General features: G+C 43.5%; 1 protein-coding gene across 21 annotated transcripts in view; it reads left to right on the top strand.

Annotated features, from left to right (window-relative positions):
• The window catches only part of LOC129824438 (muscleblind-like protein 1), a 103,310-nt gene that overhangs the window by 9,481 nt on the left and 67,880 nt on the right, over positions 1–25,949 (top strand). For 5 of the 21 annotated variants that reach the window (XM_055884110.1, XM_055884108.1, XM_055884109.1 and 2 more), the window contains exons 1-2: positions 231–771; positions 18,715–19,573. In XM_055884110.1, coding sequence (XP_055740085.1) covers positions 19,397–19,573 — 177 coding nt within the window. In that variant the 5' untranslated portion in view covers positions 231–771; positions 18,715–19,396. Of the gene's footprint in view, positions 1–228; positions 772–1,754; positions 1,845–18,178; positions 18,323–18,714; positions 19,574–25,949 lie in introns of those variants that run through there. The other 16 variants (XM_055884106.1, XM_055884101.1, XM_055884103.1 and 13 more) reach the window with 6 other exon arrangements.

The raw sequence follows: 25,949 nt of genomic DNA, 5'->3' as shown, positions 1-25,949 counted from the left end.
CTCTCCAGTCTGTCCAGAAGGACATGATGGTCGACAGTGTCGAATGCAGCACAGAGTTGTTTGGTGTCTGTGTTGGCTGTGAGATCATTTACCACTTTAACTAAGGCTGTTGCAGGTCTGACAATCCTTCACCTTCTGTCTCGCCCCTCCCTATTTCTCTCTCTCTCCCGCTTTCTCTCACACCCTTGAAAATAACAGTGTTGATGTAATAGAGCCAGCAGTTCCTGGTTGTTGGTCTAGTGGGTGGAGCAAGCAGACAGACAGAGAGTGAGCGAGAGAGAGAGAGAGAGCAGGCAGAAAGCTGCAGCAGAGGGTCTGTATGATTTGTGTTGCCGAATGCAGTCAGTGCTGCCTCCTCCACTCCTCCTCTCCAGCTGCTGCTACAGTGCAGTCGTCCAGCAAGTGGAGCTCTCCTCTGGCTGCAGTAGCCCGGAGCCCAGAGACACAGCACAGCCACCAACAGGAGCAGGGAAGGGGAGACACTAGCGCACAGAGCCAATCCAGCAACACACACACACACGCACACAGAGGCAGGCACTCCTTCTCTCGCACCACACCGTTCTGCGCAGCGCCTTCACTCGTTCGCTTGTTCACTCACTCTCTCACTCACCCCTCCGCCAGATTTCTCCCTCGTTCCACTCTACTCTGCCTGAGAATGGTCCAGCCGGTGCCTGGGGCTCTTCTGTCGTGGCCTGTCTGAACACACACAAACACACACATACTCAACAGACACACGGATGTGCGAGCACAAACAGAACAGCAATGTGAGAGGTAAGGGTTTCCGTTTTACCCTACTCTCCTTCTTTCTCTTTCTCCGTCTCTGTGACGAGGCGACTGTCTTTACTTATAGCAGTAGGGTCCAGCCTGTTGTAAGGGGAAGATATGCCGGGGTTTGTTAGCTTTAGGTCTATGTGTGTGTTCGCTTTGCGGGGCACTGGGTTAACATCTGTTTGTAATGTCTTGCACACACACGCACACACACGCACACACACACGCACACACACACACACACACACACACACACACACACACACACACACACACACACACACACACACACACACACACACACACACACACACACACACACACACACAGAGAAAATGCATACTAGACTAAATACAGAAGGTCACACAATAGCTTCAATAACTTCTTTCTGTGGTGAACGCTAGAAGCAGGAATGTGTGTGTGTGTGTGCGTGTGTGTAGAAGGCTGTGGTTACTCCGGGAAGCAGGAAAGTGGAACAGCAGTTGGGATACACAGGTTCTATTCCCTCTGTCTGACTCAACAACTCAACATGTTGAAAACCAACGGGCCAGCCAGAGTGAGGCTTGGTTTACGACTAAACATAAAAAAGCTTGCCTATTTTCTCTAGCATTCCTTTTCCTCTCTCTTTTTTTCCCCTTTACTTTCCTTCGCTCTGTTTTTTTTTTCGCTTTCTCCTCCCAACTCTGAGCGTCAGCCTGGCGGTGGTGTGGTTTTTAGCATGCACTCTCAGCGTGTGTGTGCTGTGTAAGGTGAACTCCCCGCCTGCTGCATGTAAATGATGTGTGACATGTGTAGCTGCTGCTACCTTATATGGTGAGCACTGTATTTCAGTACAGTAAAGCCTTGCCAAACATTCCGGGTCGCGGGAGGAGAGCGTGTGTGAGGGGGTGGCTGTGTCTGTGTGTGTGAGCGTTTGCCTGCGTCTCTTTGTGTGTGTGTGTGTGTGTGTCTCACAGAGAGGGAGTAACTGAGAGAGTGCGAGAAAAAGAGAGAGAGAGAGCAGGAAGAGAGCGAGCGACTCGTTGAATGGAAGGTTTTTAGTTTGCTGCGCGGCACTGTTCATTTGGAGCAGCTAAGTAAGTGAATACGTACTTTGAACGGCTGAGAGAGATTCACCAATGTTGTCATTTAACGGGTTTTACATGTGTGTGTTCAAGAGCAAAGTAAACCCTTGTTGTCTGTGTGTTATGATGAGAAGACATGTACTATAGCATTATGACTGGTTCTGCTGTGAAGGGAGACAGTTGCTAGTAGCTACTAGCTAGCACCATTGGGTCCTCCTTCTCTGGGTTTAGACTTTACAGTCCTGGCCTCTCCACTCTCTTTTCCTTCTCTTCTCCTGCCTGCCTGTTCTGTTCGTCTGATGCTTTAAGGTTACGGGCCCTGGCCTCTATCGTCTTCTACTCTCTTATCCTCCCTTCTCCTCTCCAACTCAGTTCCCCATTGGTTTCCTCTTGGCGGTGTGTCTGTGGTTGAAGCACTGATGAGGAATTTTGTTGTTGTGAGTTAGATGGTTTGCAGTGGCCCATAGAGATGCACTGCTGATTACGTAGTGGGTTCTGCCTTTCCCTTATGGAATGCTTTTCATCTTTTTTTTCATGTCCTTGATTTATACTGGAGATCATGCTGAGATTAAACATCTCTTTGACAAGGGAGAGTCGTCCCAAGACAGCTGTGTTTATTCAAATGTATTTATAAAGCCCTTTTTTTACATCAGCCGATGTCACAAAGTGCCATACAGAAACCCAGCCTAAAACCCCAAACAGCAAGCAATGCAAGTGTAGAAGCACGGTGGCTAGGAAAAACTCCCTAGAAAGGCTGGAACCTAGGAAGAAACCTAGAGAGGAACCAGGCTCTGAGGGGTGGCCAGTCCTCTTCTGGCTGTGCCGGGTGGAGATTATATATTTTTTCTTGTATTGTGATGTTCAGTTCCTCATGGAATCAATTGCTGACACATTGCTGTGTGCTTATGTGTGTGTGTCTCCATGATGTGTGTGTGCATTTGTGCGACCCATGCATTTTTGCATGCATCTGTGTGCCTGTGTGTGTATATTTCATAGGTTCAATCATGTGTGTGTTTGTGTGTCTGCACGTGTGTGAGTGTCTCCCTGTATCTCTCAATGATCTATGCTCTGACCTGAGGACAGGATGAGGTGCCTGAGAGGTTCCCGCTAACAGGTTAAGCCTTCATAGGGCGATTGTGTCTACAGGCATGTTACTACCATGTTACGATTGAGTTTGAACTGCGTTATGCCCCATATTACACCAATATCACACTCCATACCATGCTGTCATGGCAACAGGGTTGCGGTTGATTCGATCGTTGCTATATGGCACAGTCCAAACTTTAATGTTTGTTCAAGGGTTTGGCAAGTTGAATAGTCAAATACTTACTTGCAGCTTACCTGGTTATCGGATTTCATGGTTTTAGTAGTATTATGTCTGGAATGTATGAAAAACATACTGTAGAAGAAATGACAGGCAGGCTTCAGCTGTAGCCTGATCTAAAGACAGCTGTAGTACTCTGTTACTCCAAGGCTATACTGCAAAGCTACTAGTAGAACAATGAATGTAATATTTTTTTTTACATCTGTAAAAATCTCAGAAAGAGAAAACCTTTTAAACTGCCAATTTACTTCAGTTATCCATTCTCATTTCATGCCAAACTCACCACCGGTGTGGGTGGCCAAAGAGCTCTATGTTCATGTCATCTGACCAAAGTAGAGGTTCTAATCCAAGTGCCAATGCAGTTTAGCAAACTCCAATTTACATTTGTTGGATGACGTGAAAATAGAGCTCTTTGGCCACGCACACCAGTGGTGGGTTTGGCGTCAAAATGGACCCCGTTCCAGAAACAGAAAAGGACCCCGTTCCTACTGTAAAATATGGTGGTGGATCTTTGATGGGGCCATTTTGTTTCCACTTGTCCTGGGGCCCTTGTTAAGGTCAACGGCATCATTAACTTTGGCCAGTACCAGGATATTTTTGCCAAAAACCTGGTTGCCTCTGCCAGGAGGCTGAAACTTGACTTCCAGCAAGACAATAACTCCAAACACACATCAAAATCCACAAAGATATGGTTAATTGGCTACAAATTCAATATTTTGCAATGGCCATCTCAGTGTCCGGACTTGAAACCCATTGAAAACCTGTGGTTTGAATTTAAAAAAGCTGTGAGTCCATAAGAGCAGATGAAGGATATCAAGGATCTGGAAGGATTCTGTATGGAAGAATAGTATAAGATCCCTTCCAATGTGGGATCCAACTCATAAAACATTTTAGAAAAACCGCTCAGCGACGTTTTCCTTGCAAGGTGATGTGACAGGGGTGCCAATCATTTTGACCCCTACCTTTTTGACAAAAAACAACATCTCTGAGCAATTGTATACATTTTTTTTTGCATACAATATACAGTACATTCGGAAAATATTCAGATCCCTTGACTCTTTCCACATTTTGTTACATTTTGCCTTATTCTAGAATGGGTTAAATTGTTTTCCCCCCTAATCAATCTACAATCTACACAATACCCCATAATGACAAAGCAAAAACCGCAAAAAAAACAACGTTTTTTAGAAAATGTAGCTAATTTATAAAAAAAAAACTAAAACTGAAATATTACATACGTTTTCAGACCCTTTTCTCAGTACTTTGTTGAAGGACCTTTTTGGCAGCGATTACAGCCTTAAGTCTTCTTGGGTATGATGATACAAGCTTAGCACACCTGTTTTTTTGGGGGGGGGGGTTTAATTAATTTTTATTTAACTAGGCAAGTCAGTTAAGTACAAATTCTTGTTTACAATGACGGCCTAGGAATAGTGGAATAAGTGCCTTGTTCAGGGGCAGAAAGACAGATTTTTACCTTGTCAGCTCGCGGATTCGATCTAGCAACCTTTCAGTTACTGGCCCAACGCTCTAATCACTAGGCTACCTGCCGCCCCAAGTTTCTCCCATTCTTCTCAGTAGATCCTCTCAAGCTCTGTCAGGTTGGATGGGGAGCGTCACTGCACAGCTGTTTTCAGGTCTCTCCAGAAATATTTGAGTCTAGCTCTGGCTGGGCCACTCAAAGCCATCCATTGTCTTGGCTGTGTGCTTAGGGTGGCTGTCCTGTTGGTTCCAAACGTCTTCCATTTAAGAATGATGGAGGCCACTGTGTTCTTGGGGACCTTCAATGCTGCAGAAATGTTTTGGTGCCGTCCCCAGGTCTGTGCCTCGACACAATCCTTTCTCGGAGCTCTACGGACAATTCCTGTTTTTGCTTTATCATTATGGAGTATTGTGTGTAGATTGCTGAGAATTACACATTTTTTAAATCAATTTTAGAAGAAATGTGGAAAAGGTCAAGGGGTCTGAATGCTTTCCGAAGGCACTGTAGCTCAGTATTTGAATTATTTATTTTATACTTTCATTTTTGCTCATCGTTATCTAGAGTGTCCGAACCCACTGTACACTTAAAGGGAAAATCTGCGATTGCTACATCCATTTGTTGACTTTTAAATGAAAGTAAGCCGGTACTGTCCGTTATGGAGTACTGGCAAAGGATATAGTGGCGGTACACCGTACCGGTTAAAGATTAGCCAATCACAATAATTAGATCAAATATTTAAACTAAACCTTAGACTCCTACACTGGAATGTATCGTTACGCATGTCAGCCGCATAAAAAGTTAGCGAATGGATTTGAAAAAAGGTGGTATTACCGACGTTCAAAAATGCGGTGTGGGTTCTTCTCTATGAAGAGAACACGGTGACATTTTGCCAAGGCAGTGATAACCGTCCGAGACTGAGATGCTCACATACAGCAATAGACACATCGATTTGAACTCAATCCAGGTTACAAGTGCCTCAATCGCCAAATGCCATTACACTTTATAATGTTTTTCGAGCAGATGTCTTTTTCCATTCATCAATTGGCTGGTGCGCTGTTGGATTCTGGAATTACGGTACTTTAGAGTGGATGAAGTGCACAGGTAGCCTACAAAGCCTTTGAAGTGATTTGTTCAACAAACAGATGAAAACTTTATGACTGGTTCTGCTTACCGGTACGCCATTTTAAAAGTGAAAAGACAACTCTTTACTAATTAGGCCCATAAACATTGTTGGGCATGTGCAAATAGGAAATCCAGATAGGAGGTCCTGTACCCCCCCAAAAATATTTAAGAAATTATTACAACAATATTTGTTGTATTTTACCCCCTTTTTGATCTTGTCTCATCGCTGCAACTCCCCAAAGGGCTCGGGAGCTGAAGGTCAAGTCATGCGTCCTCCGAAACATGACTCATCAAACCGCACTTCTTAACACCCACCCGCTTAACCCGGAAACCAGCTACACCAATGTGTCGGAGGAAACAACATTCAACTGACAACTGAGGTCAGCCTGCAGGTGCCCCGCCCCCCAGAAGGAGTCGCTATAGCATGATGAGCCAAGTAAAGCCCCTCCGGCCAAACCCTCCCCTAACCCGGACGACGCTGAGCCAATTTTGCGCCGCCCTATGGGACTCCCGATCACAGCCGGTTGTGATATAGCCCAGGATTGAACCCGGGTCTGCAGTGATGCCTCTAGCACTGTGATGCAGTGCCGTAGACATCTCCACCAATCGGGAGGCCGAAATTAAATCTACTTTCACCCGTGAAACAAAGTAATTGTAAACAAACACTGTATAGCTTTAAAACATGGTTACATCTGTAATTTTGCAATCTCATGGATGGTCAGTCCTTGGATCCATAGCTCTGTCTATGCATTTTACAATGGTTACATTTCTCCAGCCCCATCCCTCAGCTCACCACGAAATTACTTCACAAGAGACGTTTGAACGTGAAATTATTTTTTCTTATCAATATGTGTTTTTTGGCAGAAATGCCTTCTCAAACATGTGAACTTTCATGTGCCTTAATAACAAACTTGTATGCCATCTGTAAATACAAATACAATTGTTATATTACGAGCCTTGTTGGTTATGCCACAGAAAAAGTCTAAAAAAAAGTCAGCAACCTTCCCACTAGCCATGATTGGCTGAGATAAGGAGTGGGCTGGACATGCCGAGAGAGGAGTTCGGATTGGTCAGCCATATAGAAGGCTTCTGTCTATTTGATCTGGTCAGTCTGTGATGCTAATCCTTTTGAACGCTCCTTTAAAAAAAAATGTATTGTGTAGTGGAGCTGCATAAGTGTTGCTCTCCACTTTCTGGAGGTGTACAACACCTAAAGTGTACAACACCCATTGAATATGGCCGGTGTCGGTAAACGTTGGCAAAAAAGAGTAATGAAATTGGTTAGGCTATTTTCAAGTTATACAGATGTAAAACATTCATCGGCCAGAGCGTGAATTGTGCGTTCCAAGAGCGAAAAGAGATGGGTGGGGCTAAAGCTTAAGAGGGTGTGAACAATGCTGTATGGCTGTAGACAAAGAGGAGCTCTTCACTAGATACCAAAACATTCAAAGGCCATTTTCTCAAAAGTGAGTTTACAATTTTATCAACTTTCAAAGCAGAATTACTTTCCCATTGTTCCTCAACTATAGTGTATGGTATACCATTTTGTAGCTCCGAGTCTCTACTTTTATCCAATGTAAAAAACACCATTTCAAATTTTGCTCGATAAGACCAATTCCAGGTGGTGAGTCACAAATGGGTAAATGAGGTTAGTTTCTCGTGGCAGACATACATAAACAGGTACAGAAATGTATACAATAATACAGCAGTTAACATTAGAGGTGTGCACATTTAAACTAAGTATGTATCGTTAACATTAAGAAAAAATCCCTAACTGAAAAACGGTGGGGTTTGTAAAATCACAAAATTCAAGTCACAGTGTAGTTATCACAGAACTACCACTAACAGGTCCTGATCATTATCATAAAGGAAAACATTTAAATTAAACAAATACCTTACGCAACAATGCTGTAATGTTAGGAGGCAGGGCTGGGCTCAATTATGAATTGTAGAATTGACTCCCATTGAACATATGAGTTGAAATTCCAATTGAATTAGCCAACATCCCACAGGATTTTGAATTTGAGTGTGAGTGACAGGAAGTATAATTTAATTCAGTGCAATTCAAAGAAATTCCACTCAGTCATATAGCGAGAGTTTTATTATTGAATCACACTTCCAGGTACCAAAGAATATATCACTTTTATCTGGAAACAATGCTTAGAATAGCGAATAATGTTTCCTCCAACCATTTTAATTTGTTTGGCTTCTTTTTGAAGGCCTCAGGGTCAACTTGAGGGTTAAACTAATGCAATAACGTACAGGTTTTGTTTTCCGTGATCATTCATTTGAAGTTTGTCCTGAAAATCTATTGTTTCAACAATATTTTATATGCATGTATAAAACAACATTTTTGATGTTTTATGGACAATATGTGTATTTGTATAGACTAAACTTAATATAGAATAGAAGACACATTTGAATGTCATTGTATTTCACTGAATTCAGTTCTATTTCCTTAAATTCAAATTTGAATTACAATTCTGTATCCTGTTTACTACTTCAATTCAAATTCAAGAATTGAATTGTAATTTGAGGCATTCTTAATTCAATTCTGAATTGAGCTTAACCCTGGTAGGAGGAGAAAAAAAGACCATTGTTTTATTAACAGGAACTGTAATGCATGAGGGAGAGAGAAGCAGAGCAGCAGTTCAAGCAGGGAGCTTGGGAGGGGTTGTGCGTCTGTGAGTGACGAGGGGAGCAGAGAGGGGTATAGAGATAGCAACCAAGTTGACTTACGCTGGTTGACTAACTTATTGTTAGTTATTTATCATCTTATCTGATTACATACTACCTGTCTTGAATGCATCAAACCGAGATAAGCTAGTTAAGCAAGCTAGCTAGCTAGCTAGCTAAGGTTAGCTAGGCTAATTGAAACTACATAACTTTATCTGCGTGATTTCTCCCTTTCCTACAATTGGACAACAAGATACACGCGCCACTCTCGTGAGTGGCCCCTAGTACTGATCCGAGTACATCTTATATCCACCATACAGTTGAATGTAAATGCATTGGCCACAGCCAGAGCAATAACAGGTCTGTTATAGTATGTGCAGTTTAATCCCAGGCTCTTTAACAGCCACTGAGACACTAATGTAAACGTGAGCCGATAGCCTTCTCATTAAACCATAAGAGAAGCCATTATCCTCCATGTGTCTGTTCATGAGTTTAACACATCCGTGCACCCACACACACACACACACACAGTCATTCCGACGGTCACTCACATGGCCACACAGTCGGACATTCACGGCAGCTTAAACACACAACAGGGTACATGCCAGCGTGTGTGTGTGTGTGTGCGCGTGTGTGTGCGTGGTTAGTGACTGTCTATGTGGGCCACACAACAGATCTCATTGTCTTCTGATCCTCTGTTTGCTCTCATTGTAATGAATAGCCATTGTTTGTTGTGCGATGCTAACCAAAAACTCTCACTCTCTTGCTCACACAGAGACAACAGACACACACACACACACCACTTCGCCCCATGACAAACCAGGCATATGCTGCAAGAGGCAAGAAAAGGTGATCTGATACTGAGGATGGTTGTTATGACGATTATTAGGAGTAGATCAACTCATTTTGTGTGTTTTGTATAATACTCACTGATGATGATGATGATAAGGAGGATGTTGAAGGAAAATATTAAATGGGTTATGAGGAAGGTGTTAGACCTGTCCAGTATAAGACCCTGTGCTGTATTGCTGATCTAACCCAGTGAACCCATAAGACCGTGTTTGGTCCCAGCCCTGTCCTTGGCCTGCGGTCATCTCTCTGGTCATAAAAGTTCTCAGTCAACATGGGAAGTGGCGTTGTCAAGGAAACAGTGTTTACTCTGGGATATATGGCTCATGGCTGTGTGTCACAATGGTGTAAGAGGCGGCCCTAGATAAAGTTGCAGTGTGAGTATAAGTGTGTGTTAACTTAGGTGTGGGTGTAAGTCTGAGAATGTGTGTGTGCGAATGTATGCGAGTGAGTTTGTGCCAGTGAGTGTGTGTCCGGGTGAGCGAGGGTGATATTGACTTCTGATATTTAAAGCACACCAAACAGCCAGGGCTGCGTTATTGCGTTTCCTCCAATGCCTTCAACTCCGAAGGCCTTATCTCAGCACACCATCGCCCTGACTCTGACTCTGTGCTACTACCACTCCTTTACTAAAGAACAGGCTGAGATATGAACAGGCAGGGAAATATAGTGCTGCTGTGTCTTTTTATTTCTGTGAACTGTGCATACAGGCAGCTCTCAGGAAAGCTGAAACAAGGGTCCTCATTACATGCTAGTTTCGTTTTGCTAGCACATGCTAATAGTTTGGCTAACATCTCAAATATTTCAGTTCTCTGCTGGCACTCTGCATACTTTTCTTCAGACATGCACTTTAATCATTTGTATACTCCATTTTTATGCTTTGGAGGGTGGAAGTATGCAGCTAGAAGCTCGGTTTGTGATTGTAGCACGATGTTTAGCAGGACAAGGCTAATTATCTAGCTAGCATCCAGTTATTCCTCAGGAAGCCTTATCATAACTGTGAACCACACCCTTGGTTTTTGTTGACTGCGAGGCAGTGATAGTGGTTTAGTCACAATGGCAACTCCTATGCCTTCCTGCACAAATAGAACGTAGCCTCGAACGCTGTAGCTTTCCATGTTGTCAGGCTGTCCCCCTCTGAGTCAAAATAGTAGGCTACGCTACACAATGGTTGTCACCTCACCTCCATAGCTTATGAACCTTGTTGATAGATTTTATAGATAAGGACCTTGTTTTGATTTAATTAGACATATTCGAACACTAAAACCTATTGGGTCCATAATTGCAAACATTACAAAAAGTTTAAACTTTAAATAACTGTCCAGTGAAAATCTCACTTTTAAAGGTTAATATTCTGTTATGTTTTTGACCCATCCTATCCTTTGTGGCCAAAGCATGAACAAAAAAAACCCGACTTGTATCCAACTTGTATCCCAAACAGACTGTTTAAAATAGCTTAGCTATTTCCTCATAGAGGATGAGCTGGTCAATCAGCAGGCTACTCGCATGAATATCTTTAATGACCGCTATATGCAAACACCATTTCTGTTGTTGGGGTATGCACACACCATTCCATCAGAGAAAATCTGCTTTTTAATATACTTAATTGCCATTTTTTGGAAGGAAATATATTTCACTCATATTGTAAGTCATATTTCATAGAAATTTGGAAACAATGAACAGTTACTTTAAACTTTTTTCAAAATCCGCATCAGCCGATTATTATCTTCAATGTAGTTGTACGTAATAAAATGCTTTGTTGATTGCTAGGCATAAAAATACGATTATTGCTTGCTACATTTGAAACGAGGTCTAGTTATGGCCACAACTGGAATAGATTGTGAACGACTCTTGGCGGATTGCATTGCTTGACTGCCGTGAGGGTGATAAGTACAATGTTGTTCGCGAACAGCAGCCCCCAAAACGATTTGTTCTCGAATTCGTTCTAAACATGTATTTTTCTTCTCTATGCTCATGATCCCTGTGCGCATATGACAGACAGAGGAAGAGGTGAAGTGAGAGGATATAACCTGTTATGTTATGGCCATTGTCATTGAGGGCTTCCATCATACAAAGATGTGTCCTCTATCTCTATGGCCTGCCCTGTCATTGGTTAGAATTGTCCCATCTGATCTCGCCTCTTCCCGCCTGCCTTCCATCTTTGAGGACATGCATTTCCATTGTTAAAGCGGTCACTTGACTATCTTGTTAATATAACAGACAGTCTTTGATATCTCCCAGCCCTACTCTCCATCTCTATTTCTCTCTTACTCCATCCTTCCACCAGTCTATGTGACCTTGCACCAAGTTCTGAGACCTTGGAGCGCCAGGGACCGTTACCGTTAAGGATTCTGGGACAAAGCAGACCAGACAATCATATTGAGGGCACAAAGATGGAGAAGTGTAAATGACTGTGTGTGTGTGTGTGTGTGTGTGTGTGCGCGCACGTGTGTTTTTCGATAGATGTGTCCTTGTGTGTTGATGGGAGACAGTTGAAGGAAATAGACAGTAGTAGAATTAAATGCAGGGAGTCGTGAAGTAAGTGACACGAGATGTCTTTGAATAAATATATCAGTAGCGGTAAAGGAGCACTGTCCAGGCATGATAGTGACTTAATGAGGCTTACTTATCTCATTGTCTCTCAATAATGTTGTATATGGAACAGTCAAATGCTGTTTGGGTCAGTCAACGTCTTGTTATTTAACGTGTCAAATAACACTATTTGATGCATCAAATAAACTAATGGTCCAATCAGGACTTGAATATGACTGCATGTCACTTAATACTTTAACATTATTATTTTACGTAGTGATTACACTATCACTCGTATTTCATATGCAACAGTGATTCACTGGTACGTATGCTATGATGCTGGTAAAGTTTTGTCGTGCGCGCCTGTGCGGCAGACACACAATCTCTTGGTCTACAGATCAGAAAACAAACTATAGCTAGCTTATGGATGCAAATAATATTCTCCCCCCAAAACATAGAAAAAAAACATAACCCGTTTCAGTAGCTATCTAGTTAGTTAGCTAACTATCTAGCAAGGTGTCATCATCGGAATACCCCAAAATTTATAAAGCAGTTTTCTTATTTGGTTGATGGTCAGACCCAGTCCGGTCAACCCACTAGCCAGAGTATGAAGCTAGCTAGCTGCTATAGCTTGGGACAACAGCTAGCTGGCTAGCTTGTTTAGTTCATTATCTAGCTAGCTAGTTATTTTCATGAACTAAAGTTTGGTTTCAATAAGAGAACAAGTGGCTATCTGATAGTCACATGGATTCCTAAATCATTGCTAAGAATATTGACAATGACTGCAGTGTCACGTTGCTGACCTGTTATCCTTTTTTCTTGTATTTATTTAGTTGGTCAGGGCGTGAGTTGGGTGGGTTGGTCTATGTGTGTTTTTCTATGTTGGGGTTTTTGTGTTCGGCCTGGTATGATTCTCAGTCAGAGGCAGCTGTAGATCGTTTGTCTCTGATTGAGAATCATACTAAGGCAGCCGGGGTTTCACGTGTGTTTTGTGGGTGGTTGTATCGCGTGTCTGCATTCGTGCCACACGGGACTGTTAGTCTATTGTTTCATGGTGTTCTTTTGTTTCGTGTTCAGTTTCGTTATAATAAATAATCATGGACACTAATCACTCTGCTTATTGGTCCGACCCGTCTCACCTCTCCTCGTCCGAGGAGGAGGAAGAATATTACGACGATCGTTACATGCAGTTTCTGGTCATTGTTTTCTGGCTGTTTGCATTGGTGCTAGCTAGGTACCAAGCTACCCCAGAAGTTGCTAATAACACCTTTTTTAAACCTTTATTTAACAAGGCAAGTCAGTTAAGAACAAATTCTTATTTCACAATGAAGGCCTACCCAGGCCAAACCCTCCCCTAACCCGGATATCTGTATCAAAGATATTTGTGAGTGACTTTATCATACTGCAACCGAAATGGATGTTCCCCATGATGAAAGGGGGGCCATGACTGAAAAGGTTTAGGAAGCACTGATCTAGGTAATGATTAGCACAAACACAGATTGGCAACTCCATGCTTAAGCCTATTTATTTATTCAATTATGCTGGACTACAGGTGCTAATGTGTAGTGATAAATAATAGCACAGCAGCCTGATGATATGGACCAATATGTTGTTAGGCTCATTTATGGAAAGGGTCATTATAGTTTAGATGGTGTCAGCATAATGTTTATTTTCATTCATGTTGGAGTTGTAAAGTCATCGGAACTGACTTTCTCACAGTCGTTCTACAAACAAATGACACGCCAAGCGTGGAAAGGGTACAAAAACAGGTTATGGCATTTAAATTGAGTTAAAGCAGACTTTCTGAACAGTTTGACCAACTTAGACCTGCGGTTTAAAATAATACTGAATTTATTGATATTTCAGTTATGGTTGAAAAAAGACTAAAAAAAAATAAGAAAAAAAGAAAGATATATTGTATGCTTAAAAAACTGAAAAAAGTATTTTATTTTATGCTAATACTATTGCTCAAAAAATAGATTTGTTTAGCAAGTATTGGATACGTAAAGCTTAATAAAGAGCAGTGATTGGGCATTGGGAGGGATCTTAGACCAGATCCCTGATATCCTTAGTCTGCGCTTATGGACTGCCCTCTTCAATTCAAACCACAGGTTTGTAATGGTCTTCAAATTCAGCGCACACAACATTCTATAATATAACTGTGTTATTTGACGTGTGACATTAAAAGCTCATTTGATGCGTCCAATAGTGTTATTTTAATTTTGACACATAAAGACCTGAACGGCCTTCCATAGCTACCTGCAGAGCTGACTGACTACCACAGCCCACGGCAACCATGGAAATGACTGGAGAATCTGACACACATTATAGTCAGTAATTCATTAATTTGATTAGTAATCAAATTGAAAAGAGTAAATTGCTAATATAATTTGTCATTGAAGTTTGCTTTCTAAGGTAAGGAATTTAGGGATTTATTTCTTTAGGTTTGTGTACCAGTGACTGTGGATGACTTGATTGAGCTACTTTGTGTTAATTTCCTATTTGAAAATGTATCCACCTCACTAAACAGTGTGCAATAAAAAAGCGTTAAAATTAGCTATGAGAAAGCAAAGCTTCAGAAATAAACACATCTTAATATCAACACGCTCTGAAGCTCAAACTACATCCACCTCCATAATAAAACAACAGACAGATCAAACTTGGCCAAACAGACTTTTTCGATGGAATTAAGATGAAACATTGTGCAGCAGTTTTGAAACGGATTCAAAGTCAGATTAGAAAATAAGGTATATTTTCTTTGTTTGCTGTTTTGGGCTTTTCTCTTTCGAAGGTGTGTATTCTGTTTGGTGTCTTCCTGTCACGCCTTGATCTGTTTCACCGGTCTTTGTGCTTGTCTCCACCCCCCTCCAGGTGTCACCCATCTTTCCCATTATCCCCTAGGTATTTATACCTGTGTTCTCTGTCTGTTGCCAGTTCGTTTTGTTCGTAGAACCTACCAGCGTTTTGTTTCCCTGCCCCTGCTCCTGTTCCTTGCTCCTGTTTTTTAGTTTACCGGTTCTGACCTCTGCCTGACCTGACCCTGAGCCCGCCTGCTGTTCCAGTGTCTTACACCCTCTCTGGATTATTGACCCCTGCCTGCCTTGATCTGTCGTTTGCCTGCCTCTGTTTAAAGAATACACTTTTGTTTCTTCAACACTGTCTGTACCTGGGTCATACCTTAAAACGTGATACTTCAAAGTGTGTTGTCTTTCGGTTCCAAAGTGTCTGTGTTGTTATCATTCAGTGTGTCTGGGTTCCAAAGGTCATAGTTGTCAACCGTACGGGCCCTTTTCATTTGAGCCTGCATGAAGTCATCCAAGGTGAAGCCTTGTCATGCAGTAGGGTGTTGTTTACTCAGCCCCTCATCTCTCCCTCTCTCTCGCTTTCTCTCGCTCTCTCTCTCTTCCCTTATCCCCCACACACGCTCTCTTTCTCTGAAACTATGATGCTCAGCTGTCTGTAAAAATACATCCATGTTGCCGTGTCATGGTGGCCCATGGTGTCCTCCAGAGATGTGATGCAGAATGTTGCAAAGTGGTTTTGTAGCGTTGCTGAATGTGCGTATCGTTGCTGAACGTGCACAACCTGTTCTAGGAAATGTAATTCTCTTGAGAGGGTGTAGCACTGCGCCGCTCGGATACTAAGAGGGGAAACGGCCCCTGTGACTCAAATCCCACTGGGCACAGATGTCAGTTCAACGTCTAGTTTTGATTTACTTTTGGTTGAGTTGTAAACTAAGGGGAATTCAATGTGAAATCACCGAAAGCTGTAATCATGCCATTGGGTTTAGGTGAAAAGGTTGGAGAAAAAAATACAAAATTCCCTTACGTTAATGGCTTTTTGCCATCAGTGGGCACTTTTTGCATATCCAATCAGTTTTACATGTTGATTCGACGTGATCACATAGATTTACATGTAACTTTAAATTACATGGAAACAACCAGTTTTAGCCCAGTGGGATGTATCAAATTCCCATGGCAAACACAATAGTTTCATTATAAACAAACACTTTTCACTAGGGCTGTCTCAGACTAAAATACATTTTAAAAGGTGTATTTTTCCATATATAGACACACCCTATGTGTTTTAATAAAATCAACTATATGCTTGTCGGATACTGTTTGATGAAATAAGATACAAATGACTCAAGAGGGAGCAAGAGATCAAGATAACCAGAAGGGAAAAACCTTAACCTGACCAGACCATCCTCCTCCCGTTCCTGCTGGCTTTCGCAGATTCTGCCATTACTCTCCTGAAGTTGCTGGTAATAGGCTACACGAGGAGTCGGCAATCTTTCTCATGTGGAATGCCAATTTATCTAACAATTTCTACCAGTCTGCGAGCCAGTTATGGTTTTCATTTGCACATTTTCGTGGAACAGTTTCATTTAATTTCTAATAACGGCTTCGTATCTCAAAATCGTTGTCATGTGGTTAATCAAAATTCTATACAAATCTAAATGAAAACGAGACAAACTTAAAAAGTTACTTCTATTGCCATTGCCATCTATGTAAAAATAGCCTACATAAACCCAACAGCCTGCAGGTAGAAAATATCATGATAAAAATAAATATCCAATAAATCACATTGGCTGATTCCATGTCTGCAATGAACTTGAAACATTGTATCATAGTTCAACCAACTTTTGTGGGTCCAGCCCAAAGCTTGCTGTAGCAAACTTGCGACATTGTATAAAATATTCTTGGCCCTCAGAGTTTCCGCCCCAGTGAGCTCTGGATAGACACACACAGCTGTAGGCTATTTTGCACAATAGATAAGAGCTCATCAGGTATACCTATTTTATGACTTTCCACTGGATCAGAGCATGACATTTTTCTCTTTCACCCCCCCCCACTTTGTTTTTATACTGCTTACACTCACAGTTTTTTACCTATGCATAGTTACTTTACAAGTTACCTTGACTAACCTGTACCCCCGCACATTGACTCGGTACTGGTACCCCCTGTATATAGCCTCGTAATTGTCTTGTTACTTTTGAATTTGATTTTTTAACTTTATTTTGTAAATATTTTCTTAACTCTATTTCTTGTTGGTTAAGGGCTTGTAAGTAAGCATTTCACGGTAAGGTCTACCTGTTGTATTCGGCGCATGTGACAAATAAAATGGATATGATTTGATATACGTTATCAGGTTCGCGTCCTTACTCAACATTGACAGTAGCGCTCCAAGCAAAAGACAAGGACTAAATTGACAAAACACTTAAATGGAAATGAAATAAACCAAAAATCGCTTCTCACAAGTGTAGCATAGGTTGTGTGCTCTGCAAACTACGTGTCCACTCTGACAATGAGAGCGGTAAAATACTGTAATAAAATTAGAATTCATTAACAGAAATGACCATGACCAAACAAACATTGTGCATTAGAAATGATAGGAGTTAATGGTAAATATAGTCTACTACTGGTGATATATGTAATGGGGAATTGATAGACACTTACAATCAAGGCAAACAATTCCCGCAATGAAGTTATGGAACAATGAACGTGCGCAAATTAGCAGGAGAGAGCGCATTCTGGAGAGAGACGTGCATTGTGGATTAGTTCACTGAGATGGGTGCGAATCAGACCGATTCGTGTGCCATTAAAAATATATATATTTGCTACTGCTTGGGGAAAAAAAAGTCAGTCGATCAACAACCTATCGACCAAACAATCGACCAGTCGACTAATTGGGGTCAGCCCTATTTTTCACCAATGGTCACACCTACAAACAGTGGGAAAAGGGAATTGACAAGTAATCATAGGTACTGTTTGGCCAGTGATCTCAATCTGCGATTTTACTCTTTTTACGTTCTTATAACTAGAACTTCATTAATTGGTAGTAATTCACTGCGATGGTATGATAATTACTTTTGGCATGTCTAATGTCGTTTCATTGTAGAGGTTTCATTTCTTTCTGGACATGCTTGAGTAGGTTTTGTTTCTCAGGAAGTAAGAATTTTATTTGATCGGTTGTGAAATTTGGTAAATTGCGCAAGAGAGAAACAAACTCATCATCATCGTCTGCTTCCAGGAATAAGATAGTTGTCATGGCAGGGAAACTGATTATCTTGGCCTGGGCTTATCTCTTTCTCTCTGGCTTTGGGTTTATTTTTCTCATTTTTTAATTCCCCCTTTTCTCTCACTCTCTCTCTCTGGCTCACTTTTTAACTAACCCTTTTCTCTTCCTCTCGCAGGTTCTCCTCCCCCTCTCTCTCATGTTCTCCTCACCCCTCTCTCATTTTCTCCTCCCTCTCGCTCTCTCTCTCTCTGGTGGCAGTCAGTCAGCCAGGTCGACCTCGCCTTGGCTCCACCCCTCCCCTTCACCTGGCACTCGGCCCAGAATGTTGCTGCAATTCCGCCCACTCTCATTGGTCCCCGCACACACACTGCTTCTGAGAAAGGGAAATTACCACCCTCCCCTCCAGTTCCCGCTGCTTTCGCTCTCTTTCTCTCTTACTTTCTCTTTTAAATAGATTTGCCACGTCTGGTTGTGCAGTGCTCAACTGTAAGTGATATGGGGTTTGATTAGATTTTCCGACTGAAAGAGTGCTTTGTACATGCTGTTTGTGTGTGGTATGGCGTGGTGTGTGTGTGTGTGTGTGATGTTTGTGGGAGTGCGGAGGGTGAAAGTTTTATTTATTTTAGCAGACACCCTTGCATGGCTGACATTTCTACACATTATCTGTTCCCACAGCTGCATAGATGGGTTCTAGAGAGTGAAGAGAATGAGTAAGGGAAAGTAGCGTGCTCTTGGAAAATAACTATATCATGCTCTAGGAGTTTCCACTGAGGAATGAATGGAGGCATAAATCAACTCTAAATCGATTCTGTGGAAGTATATATCACCAAGCTAATGTCTCTCTCTCTCTTTCTCCCTGTCTCTCTCGTTCTCTACAGAGGAAGTGCCTTCCCTGACATCTGCTGCAGCTTCGATCCGCTTCTAGAGCAGAAGCTCCGCGCCCCCCCCCCCCCGCCTCGCTTGCTGCCACGATAACGCGAGCACAAGGATACCAACCACACCCCTCGTCACGGCCCACGCCTAAAAAATCCACGCCCAGACCTGCACCAGCTCCAGCCCCATCATCACCAGGCTTACTGCCCTAAGCCTTCACCTGCCCTCCCGTTCCACCCTACCCCACAAAGCCTCTCTCCTTCTGGGCCCAACCTCTCACTTTCAGACGCGTCAGTGTCTCTAATCTCCATTGATCTCCATTCAGTCACAGCCTACAGCACTGTTACAGTCAGGAAAGAAAGATCTGAAGAGTGAACTTTCCCTCTGGGTTACATGCTGGATTGTTGGTGAGATACAAGTTGAGACAAACAGTGGTAGAGTCATTCTCTGCTCAGATCATTGTCTGTTGAGTGTGTTCTCAATGCTTTAAGGAAGATAATAACACACACACACACAACAATTTTACAACACATTTCACCTATCGCCTTGATACATCCACTTGGATCTTTCAGAAGAGGAAGGTGTAGGGGACATATCCAACCAAAGGGGACACACACCAACACACACATCACGCTTTAGCCCGATTCGGACGGATTACTATTATTTTCCTGGACTGTCTTTGTCGCCATGGCGCACATGAACATGGCGCACATGCGGGACACAAAATGGCTGACGCTGGAGGTGTGCCGGGAGTTCCAGAGAGGCACGTGCTCACGCTCCGACCAGGAGTGTAAGTTCGCCCACCCGGCCAAGAGCTGCCAGGTGGAGAACGGACGAGTCATCGCCTGCTTCGACTCCCTCAAGGTAAGAAGAAAAGTGATACGACACAGGATGAAGCTATGGGCTACGGCCATATATGGTGCTGTGATTTGATTGTCTGGCATACAGAATGATCAAGGGGTCAGGGGTTAAGAGAAAGGAGAGGTCCTGGGGAGTTTATTGTTTTATTCAATCTGATTTAGTTGTAAGGCATACATTAGAAACAGCTACCCTTCCTGGGGTCCACACAGAAAACAACACAATACAGAAACACACACAAACTGACACAACAACATAGAGACATTAACTCACAGTTTTAAAAGTTAACTCATACCCACAGGAGTACGAAGCCTGGGAAAGGTTTTGACTGAATGAGCACATGAAAACACCATATTTGTGGTGTGATTTCAAACAGCACTGTATAAACCGAAACATTCTCTCAACCGCCAACATACATTGTGTATTGTCATGAATACGTTTTTTTTTTTTTTTTTTACCAGAGGGAGGGGTTCTCATTCAAATACTCGTTTCAATGTCTCACATTGGGATTGGCTCCAAGCAGATTACTACCATGACGAACACGTCACACAATGTCTGTCGGAGATAGGGTGACCACATTTAAAATACCAAAATGTGGGACAACAGGATGATTTTACGGACAGTGTTGCCGACATGAATACATGTTGGCAGCATCGCATGGCAATCATTTGATCTCAATTAGTTTCATGGGAATATGCATTTAGATTTTCTTGAATTACTGTTTTGTGAGCGAATTAGAGCAGATGGTGTTAGCAGACTATATAGTCTTCCTGTAGGACTAATTTGTTTCAATCTAAGCTAATTCTGCCTAGTGGCGAGCGCTGTTGAGTTTTGGCCGCATGAGAATTTATTTTTGACCACAGTATTACGGTGGTGTTTTTGAAGTAACGATAACGTTATACTATGCTATTATATTTGGCTCTGTTATGTCAAATACAAATGAATCATTATGTCATCTTCCAAGACGTTGATTCAGCTTTGATCTAACTTTACTAAAAGATGAGCACCATTGTGAGAAGAGCACTAATTGTGAGAAGTGGCAGAATGCACCCCTGCTCAAACATTTGGTGATGCAGAAACGAGAGACAACATGTGGTTGTTTTATGAAAACATGGGAATATATGGCCAAGGATACATATCTGGTTGGTCTCAGGGAATGTAAAACAGTCAGAAACTGAGACTTAAAACGAGATTGAGTGAAGTAGCAGCGAATACGTTGAATAAGCAGCTAATGAGCATGGAGAGCCTCACAAGTTTGACAAAATTACCTTCTATCTTTTAGTCTAATACGCCTATTTACTTACTTGTTGTTTTTTGTCAGTAGCACATGTTTTGTAAGTAGTTACGCATAACTGTCCTCTCCAAGTTTAGCTGGAATTTAGGCCCAAAATATTTGAGAAATGTGATTGGTTGACGATGGGCCTATGACATTGGCTTACGTATCGTCTTACGCTGCACAGAATACCAGATCTCAACAGCAATTTGAGATATGTTTTTCCCTGACATAGACTGACCAGGTGAATCCAGGTGAAAGCTATGACACCCTTATCGATATCACCTGTTAAATCCACTTCAATCAGTGTATATGAAGGGGAGTCGACAGGTTAAAGAAAGATTTGTAATGCTTGAAACAATTGAGGCATGGATTGTGTATGTGTGCCATTCAGTGGGTGAATGGACAAGACAAAATATTAAAGTGCCTTTGAACGGGGTATGGTAGTAAGTGCCAGGCGCACCTGTTTGAGTGTGTCAAAATCTGCTGGGTTTTTCACGCTCAACAGTTTCCTGTGTGTATCAAGCATTGGAGTCAACATGGGCCAGCATCACTGTAGAGCTCTTTCGACACCTTGTAGTCCATGCCCTGTTTCACGTTAGCCATAAGCATTATGTTGCACAGGATGTCATGCATTTCAATGGGGACGTCAAAGTGGAAACGCAACGCCTCCTTGCAGTTGAAGGCTCCCGTTGTGATACGGACACCACATACTTTTACATTTTTCAAACTTTGCATCGTCTTCCATCCAGCCAGAGTCCGTCGAAGAACAGGAAGTTACCAAACCACAGAAGAAATTAAAATATATGGTTTTCGGTGATGGCTTTATGCGATAGCTTGCAACCTGTAAACAATTACCCATTCCCATAAGTGAATCTATTTTAAAAGTAATGTCAAATAATACACATTAACTGTGTAGCCAATTATATGATAGTTGCCTCCCGTTTAAGTTTATTAAGATGGTAATGCTGTTTATTTTTTATGATAATTCTTAGGTGGAGGTCACCAGCTACAATGGTACCTTCAACCTAGCCTAACCTTTAGCAAGCTAGCTTGACTTGCTATAAAGTTAGAGAAACTGGTTGAGAAAAAAATAAACAAAACATTTTATTATCACCTGAAACAATATATTTATCCTGTCTAGAATGAAAAGGTCATATTTTGCAATCTCCCAAAATAAATGCGATCTCTGACAAAAGACAGGCTCTCCTCCAGCTTGCGTTACAAACACTACACTTTTCTATTCAGTAGCTGGGCAAGACTGACGTACTGCGTAATGATATACGTCACAATGTAAAAGAGGAATCTGGCGCCACTCGCCCGTCTTCTGGTCATTCTCGCCTCTCTCGATCACTAGGCTCCTGAAGCTCTCCTCAGAACGACTTGATCCCTGTCTTCCTACTTATGTGTTCTCAGGCGAACTGCTAAAGCTGCCAAATGTAGGACCCCAGCTTTTGTCCTTGTGTTGAAGTGCTGACCAAAGTGAAAGTTTCAACTTAGAATATATTTTCAAGTCTCCTGTGGTAGCTAGCATCACATGACTAACTATCAAGACTTGGTTAGCTCTTGCTGCATGGCATAATCTAACTTGACTAGCTCACTGGAAAGCAAATGCACAGACGGTAGCATAAGCATCGCTAGCTAACTCAGAACAAGTTCCCTAACCCGGAACAAGTTCCTTACCTGCCCAGACGGTAGCATTGCCAGCTCCCTCAAGTAGTACAACCTACGTTCACTCGTTTGTGTTGACTATAATGACTAGTTTAGCTCCTCTACATTACGGTCATGGGAGATTCTCTACCCTAAGATGAATACCCACATGGTTCCATTCGGCTAGCACTGCGCTAGCTATAACAACTTTAGCCCACGAGCTGGCTGCTAGCTAGCTTTACTAGCCCACTACGGCTATAGTGTTTATACACAGTGTTTACATTTACATTTACATTTAAGTCATTTAGCAGACGCTCTTATCCAGAGCGACTTACAAATTGGTGCATTCACCTTATGACATCCAGTGGAACAGCCACTTTACAATAGTGCATCTAGATCTTTTAAGGGGGGGGGGGGGCAGAAGGATTGCTTTATCCTATCCTAGGTATTCCTTGAAGAGGTGGGGTTTCAGGTGTCTCCGGAAGGTGGTGATTGACTCCGCTGTCCTGGCGTCGTGAGGGAGTTTGTTCCACCATTGGGGTGCCAGAGCAGCGAACAGTTTTGACTGGGCTGAGCGGGAACTGTACTTCCTCAGTGGTAGGGAGGCGAGCAGGCCAGAGGTGGATGAACGCAGTGCCCTTGTTTGGGTGTAGGGCCTGATCAGAGCCTGAAGGTACTGAGGTGCCGTTCCCCTCACAGCTCCGTAGGCAAGCACCATGGTCTTGTAGCGGATGCGAGCTTCAACTGGAAGCCAGTGGAGAGAGCGGAGGAGCGGGGTGGCGTGAGAGAACTTGGGAAGGTTGAACACCAGACGGGCTGCGGCGTTCTGGATGAGTTGTAGGGGTTTAATGGCACAGGCAGGGAGCCCAGCCAACAGCGAGTTGCAGTAATCCAGACGGGAGATGACAAGTGCCTGGATTAGGACCTGCGCCGCTTCCTGTGTGAGGCAGGGTCGTACTCTGCGGATGTTGTAGAGCATGAACCTACAGGAACGGGCCACCGCCTTGATGTTGGTGGAGAACGACAGGGTGTTGTCCAGGATCACGCCAAGGTTCTTAGCGCTCTGGGAGGAGGACACAATGGAGTTGTCAACCGTGATGGCGAGATCATGGAACGGACAGTCCTTCCCCGGGAGGAAGAGCAGCTCCGTCTTGCCGAGGTTCAGCTTGAGGTGGTGATCCGTCATCCACACTGATATGTCTGCCAGACATGCAGAGATGCGATTCGCCACCTGGTCATCAGAAGGGGGAAAGGAGAAGATTAATTGTGTGTCGTCTGCATAGCAATGATAGGAGAGACCATGTGAGGTTATGACAGAGCCAAGTGACTTGGTGTATAGCGAGAATAGGAGAGGGCCTAGAACAGAGCCCTGGGGGACACCAGTGGTGAGAGCGCGTGGTGAGGAGACAGATTCTCGCCACGCCACCTGGTAGGAGCGACCTGTCAGGTAGGACGCAATCCAAGCGTGGGCCCGGCCGGAGATGCCCAACTCGGAGAGGGTGGAGAGGAGGATCTGATGGTTCACAGTATCGAAGGCAGCCGATAGGTCTAGAAGGATGAGAGCAGAGGAGAGAGAGTTAGCTTTAGCAGTGCGGAGCGCCTCCGTGATACAGAGAAGAGCAGTCTCAGTTGAGTGACTAGTCTTGAAACCTGACTGATTTGGATCAAGAAGGTCATTCTGAGAGAGATAGCAGGAGAGCTGGCCAAGGACGGCACGTTCAAGAGTTTTGGAGAGAAAAGAAAGAAGGGATACTGGTCTGTAGTTGTTGACATCGGAGGGATCGAGTGTAGGTTTTTTCAGAAGGGAACTCTCGCTCTCTTGCAACTCTCGCTCTCTTGAAGACGGAAGGGACGTAGCCAGCGGTCAAGGATGAGTTGATGAGCGAGGTGAGGTAAGGTAGAAGGTCTCCGGAAATGGTCTGGAGAAGAGAGGAGGGGATAGGGTCAAGCGGGCAGGTTGTTGGGCGGCCGGCCGTCACAAGACGCGAGATTTCATCTGGAGAGAGAGGGGAGAAAGAGGTCAAAGCACAGGGTTGGGCAGTGTGAGCAGAACCAGCGGTGTCGTTTGACTTAGCAAACGAGGATCGGATGTCGTCGACCTTCTTTTCAAAATGGTTGACGAAGTCGTCTGCAGAGAGGGAGGAGGGGGGGGGAGGGGGAGGAGGATTCAGGAGGGAGGAGAAGGTGGCAAAGAGCTTCCTAGGGTTAGAGGCAGATGCTTGGAATTTAGAGTGGTAGAAAGTGGCTTTAGCAGCAGAGACAGAAGAGGAAAATGTAGAGAGGAGGGAGTGAAAGGATGCCAGGTCCGCGGGGAGGCGAGTGTTCACTTCAGCTAGTCATTAGACACAAATAAGCTAACACACACCTGCCAAGGCTAATTCATGGCAGGCACTACTGTGTTAGCAGGCCATTTCCCACAAATTAGGGACATAGGAAGGGTAACATGGGCTTGACTGTGGCACAACCTGACCTCCTGGGTCAACAAATTACAGCCACTGCTACTCCACCTGAGGCAGGCACTCAAACCCCCCCGTTCTTGTGCTGGCGGCTTGATGATGCTGAGAAGCTGGTTGTTACTGGCTCTTCCATCAATGGAGTAATTGCCAGCTTGCTGTCTCGTTTAGTACATCTAATGTTCACTCGTTTCATTGGCTTAACTGACCAGTTTTACCTCACCGTGTTATGGTCAAAATAAACTCTCAAGGCCGAAGAAGCAACGCCATTCATTTCTTCAGCTAACGCGGTGCTAGCACATGTATAAACCGGTTAGCAATACTTTTCTCCCGGCATTATTATGGGCCCCCGTACCCCATGGGAATCAAACATACTCAGTCAGCTCTCGAACGAGTGCTGGAAGTTTTGAAAGGTTTCACCAAGTACTGGCCCGTGCTAGCTTAAGCTACGCTACTAGCCCTCACGGCGAACTGTAGCTAGCTATCCACTATCTAGCGATTGCTAGGTTAGCTCTTGTATTTAGTTTACCTTGCATTAAGTTGCTTTCTGCCTACTAACTCAATCAGTCCCATAATGTGGTGATTCGGTCCACGAGACGGCCTAAAACAGTCTAGCTAACGCGATAAGGCTGGCTGTACTAATGCTAGGCAAAGTGCTCATGCAGCCTACCTCAGCTAGCACACCGCTAGCTTAGCTCTCTTGCATAGTTCACATAACGTTCAGTCATTTTTGTGTTTACTTACAAGAGGCTCAAAAACCAGGTCAGCTATGTCGTCAAGGCTAGCCTTGCCACCACCTGCCCCGCAGACCTGGGTACCGGGGGAGACCAGGTTGCCACTCTACGAGCCAAGATTTGGCAGCAGGGAGAGGGCAGTTTGCTAGTGCCAATGCTAACTGAGTGACCAGCGACGTAGTATGCTGCAAACCCACCGTCTCAGGACAGAGGCAGACAGTAGGGGAAACGGTCCCTTGCTGTGGCTGCATCGAGGCCCTGCCTGGTGATTC

This window comes from Salvelinus fontinalis, chromosome 26, assembly GCF_029448725.1.
Source record: "Salvelinus fontinalis isolate EN_2023a chromosome 26, ASM2944872v1, whole genome shotgun sequence".
Lineage (NCBI taxonomy): Eukaryota > Metazoa > Chordata > Actinopteri > Salmoniformes > Salmonidae > Salvelinus > Salvelinus fontinalis.
This window is presented reverse-complemented; position numbering and strand designations above follow the sequence as displayed.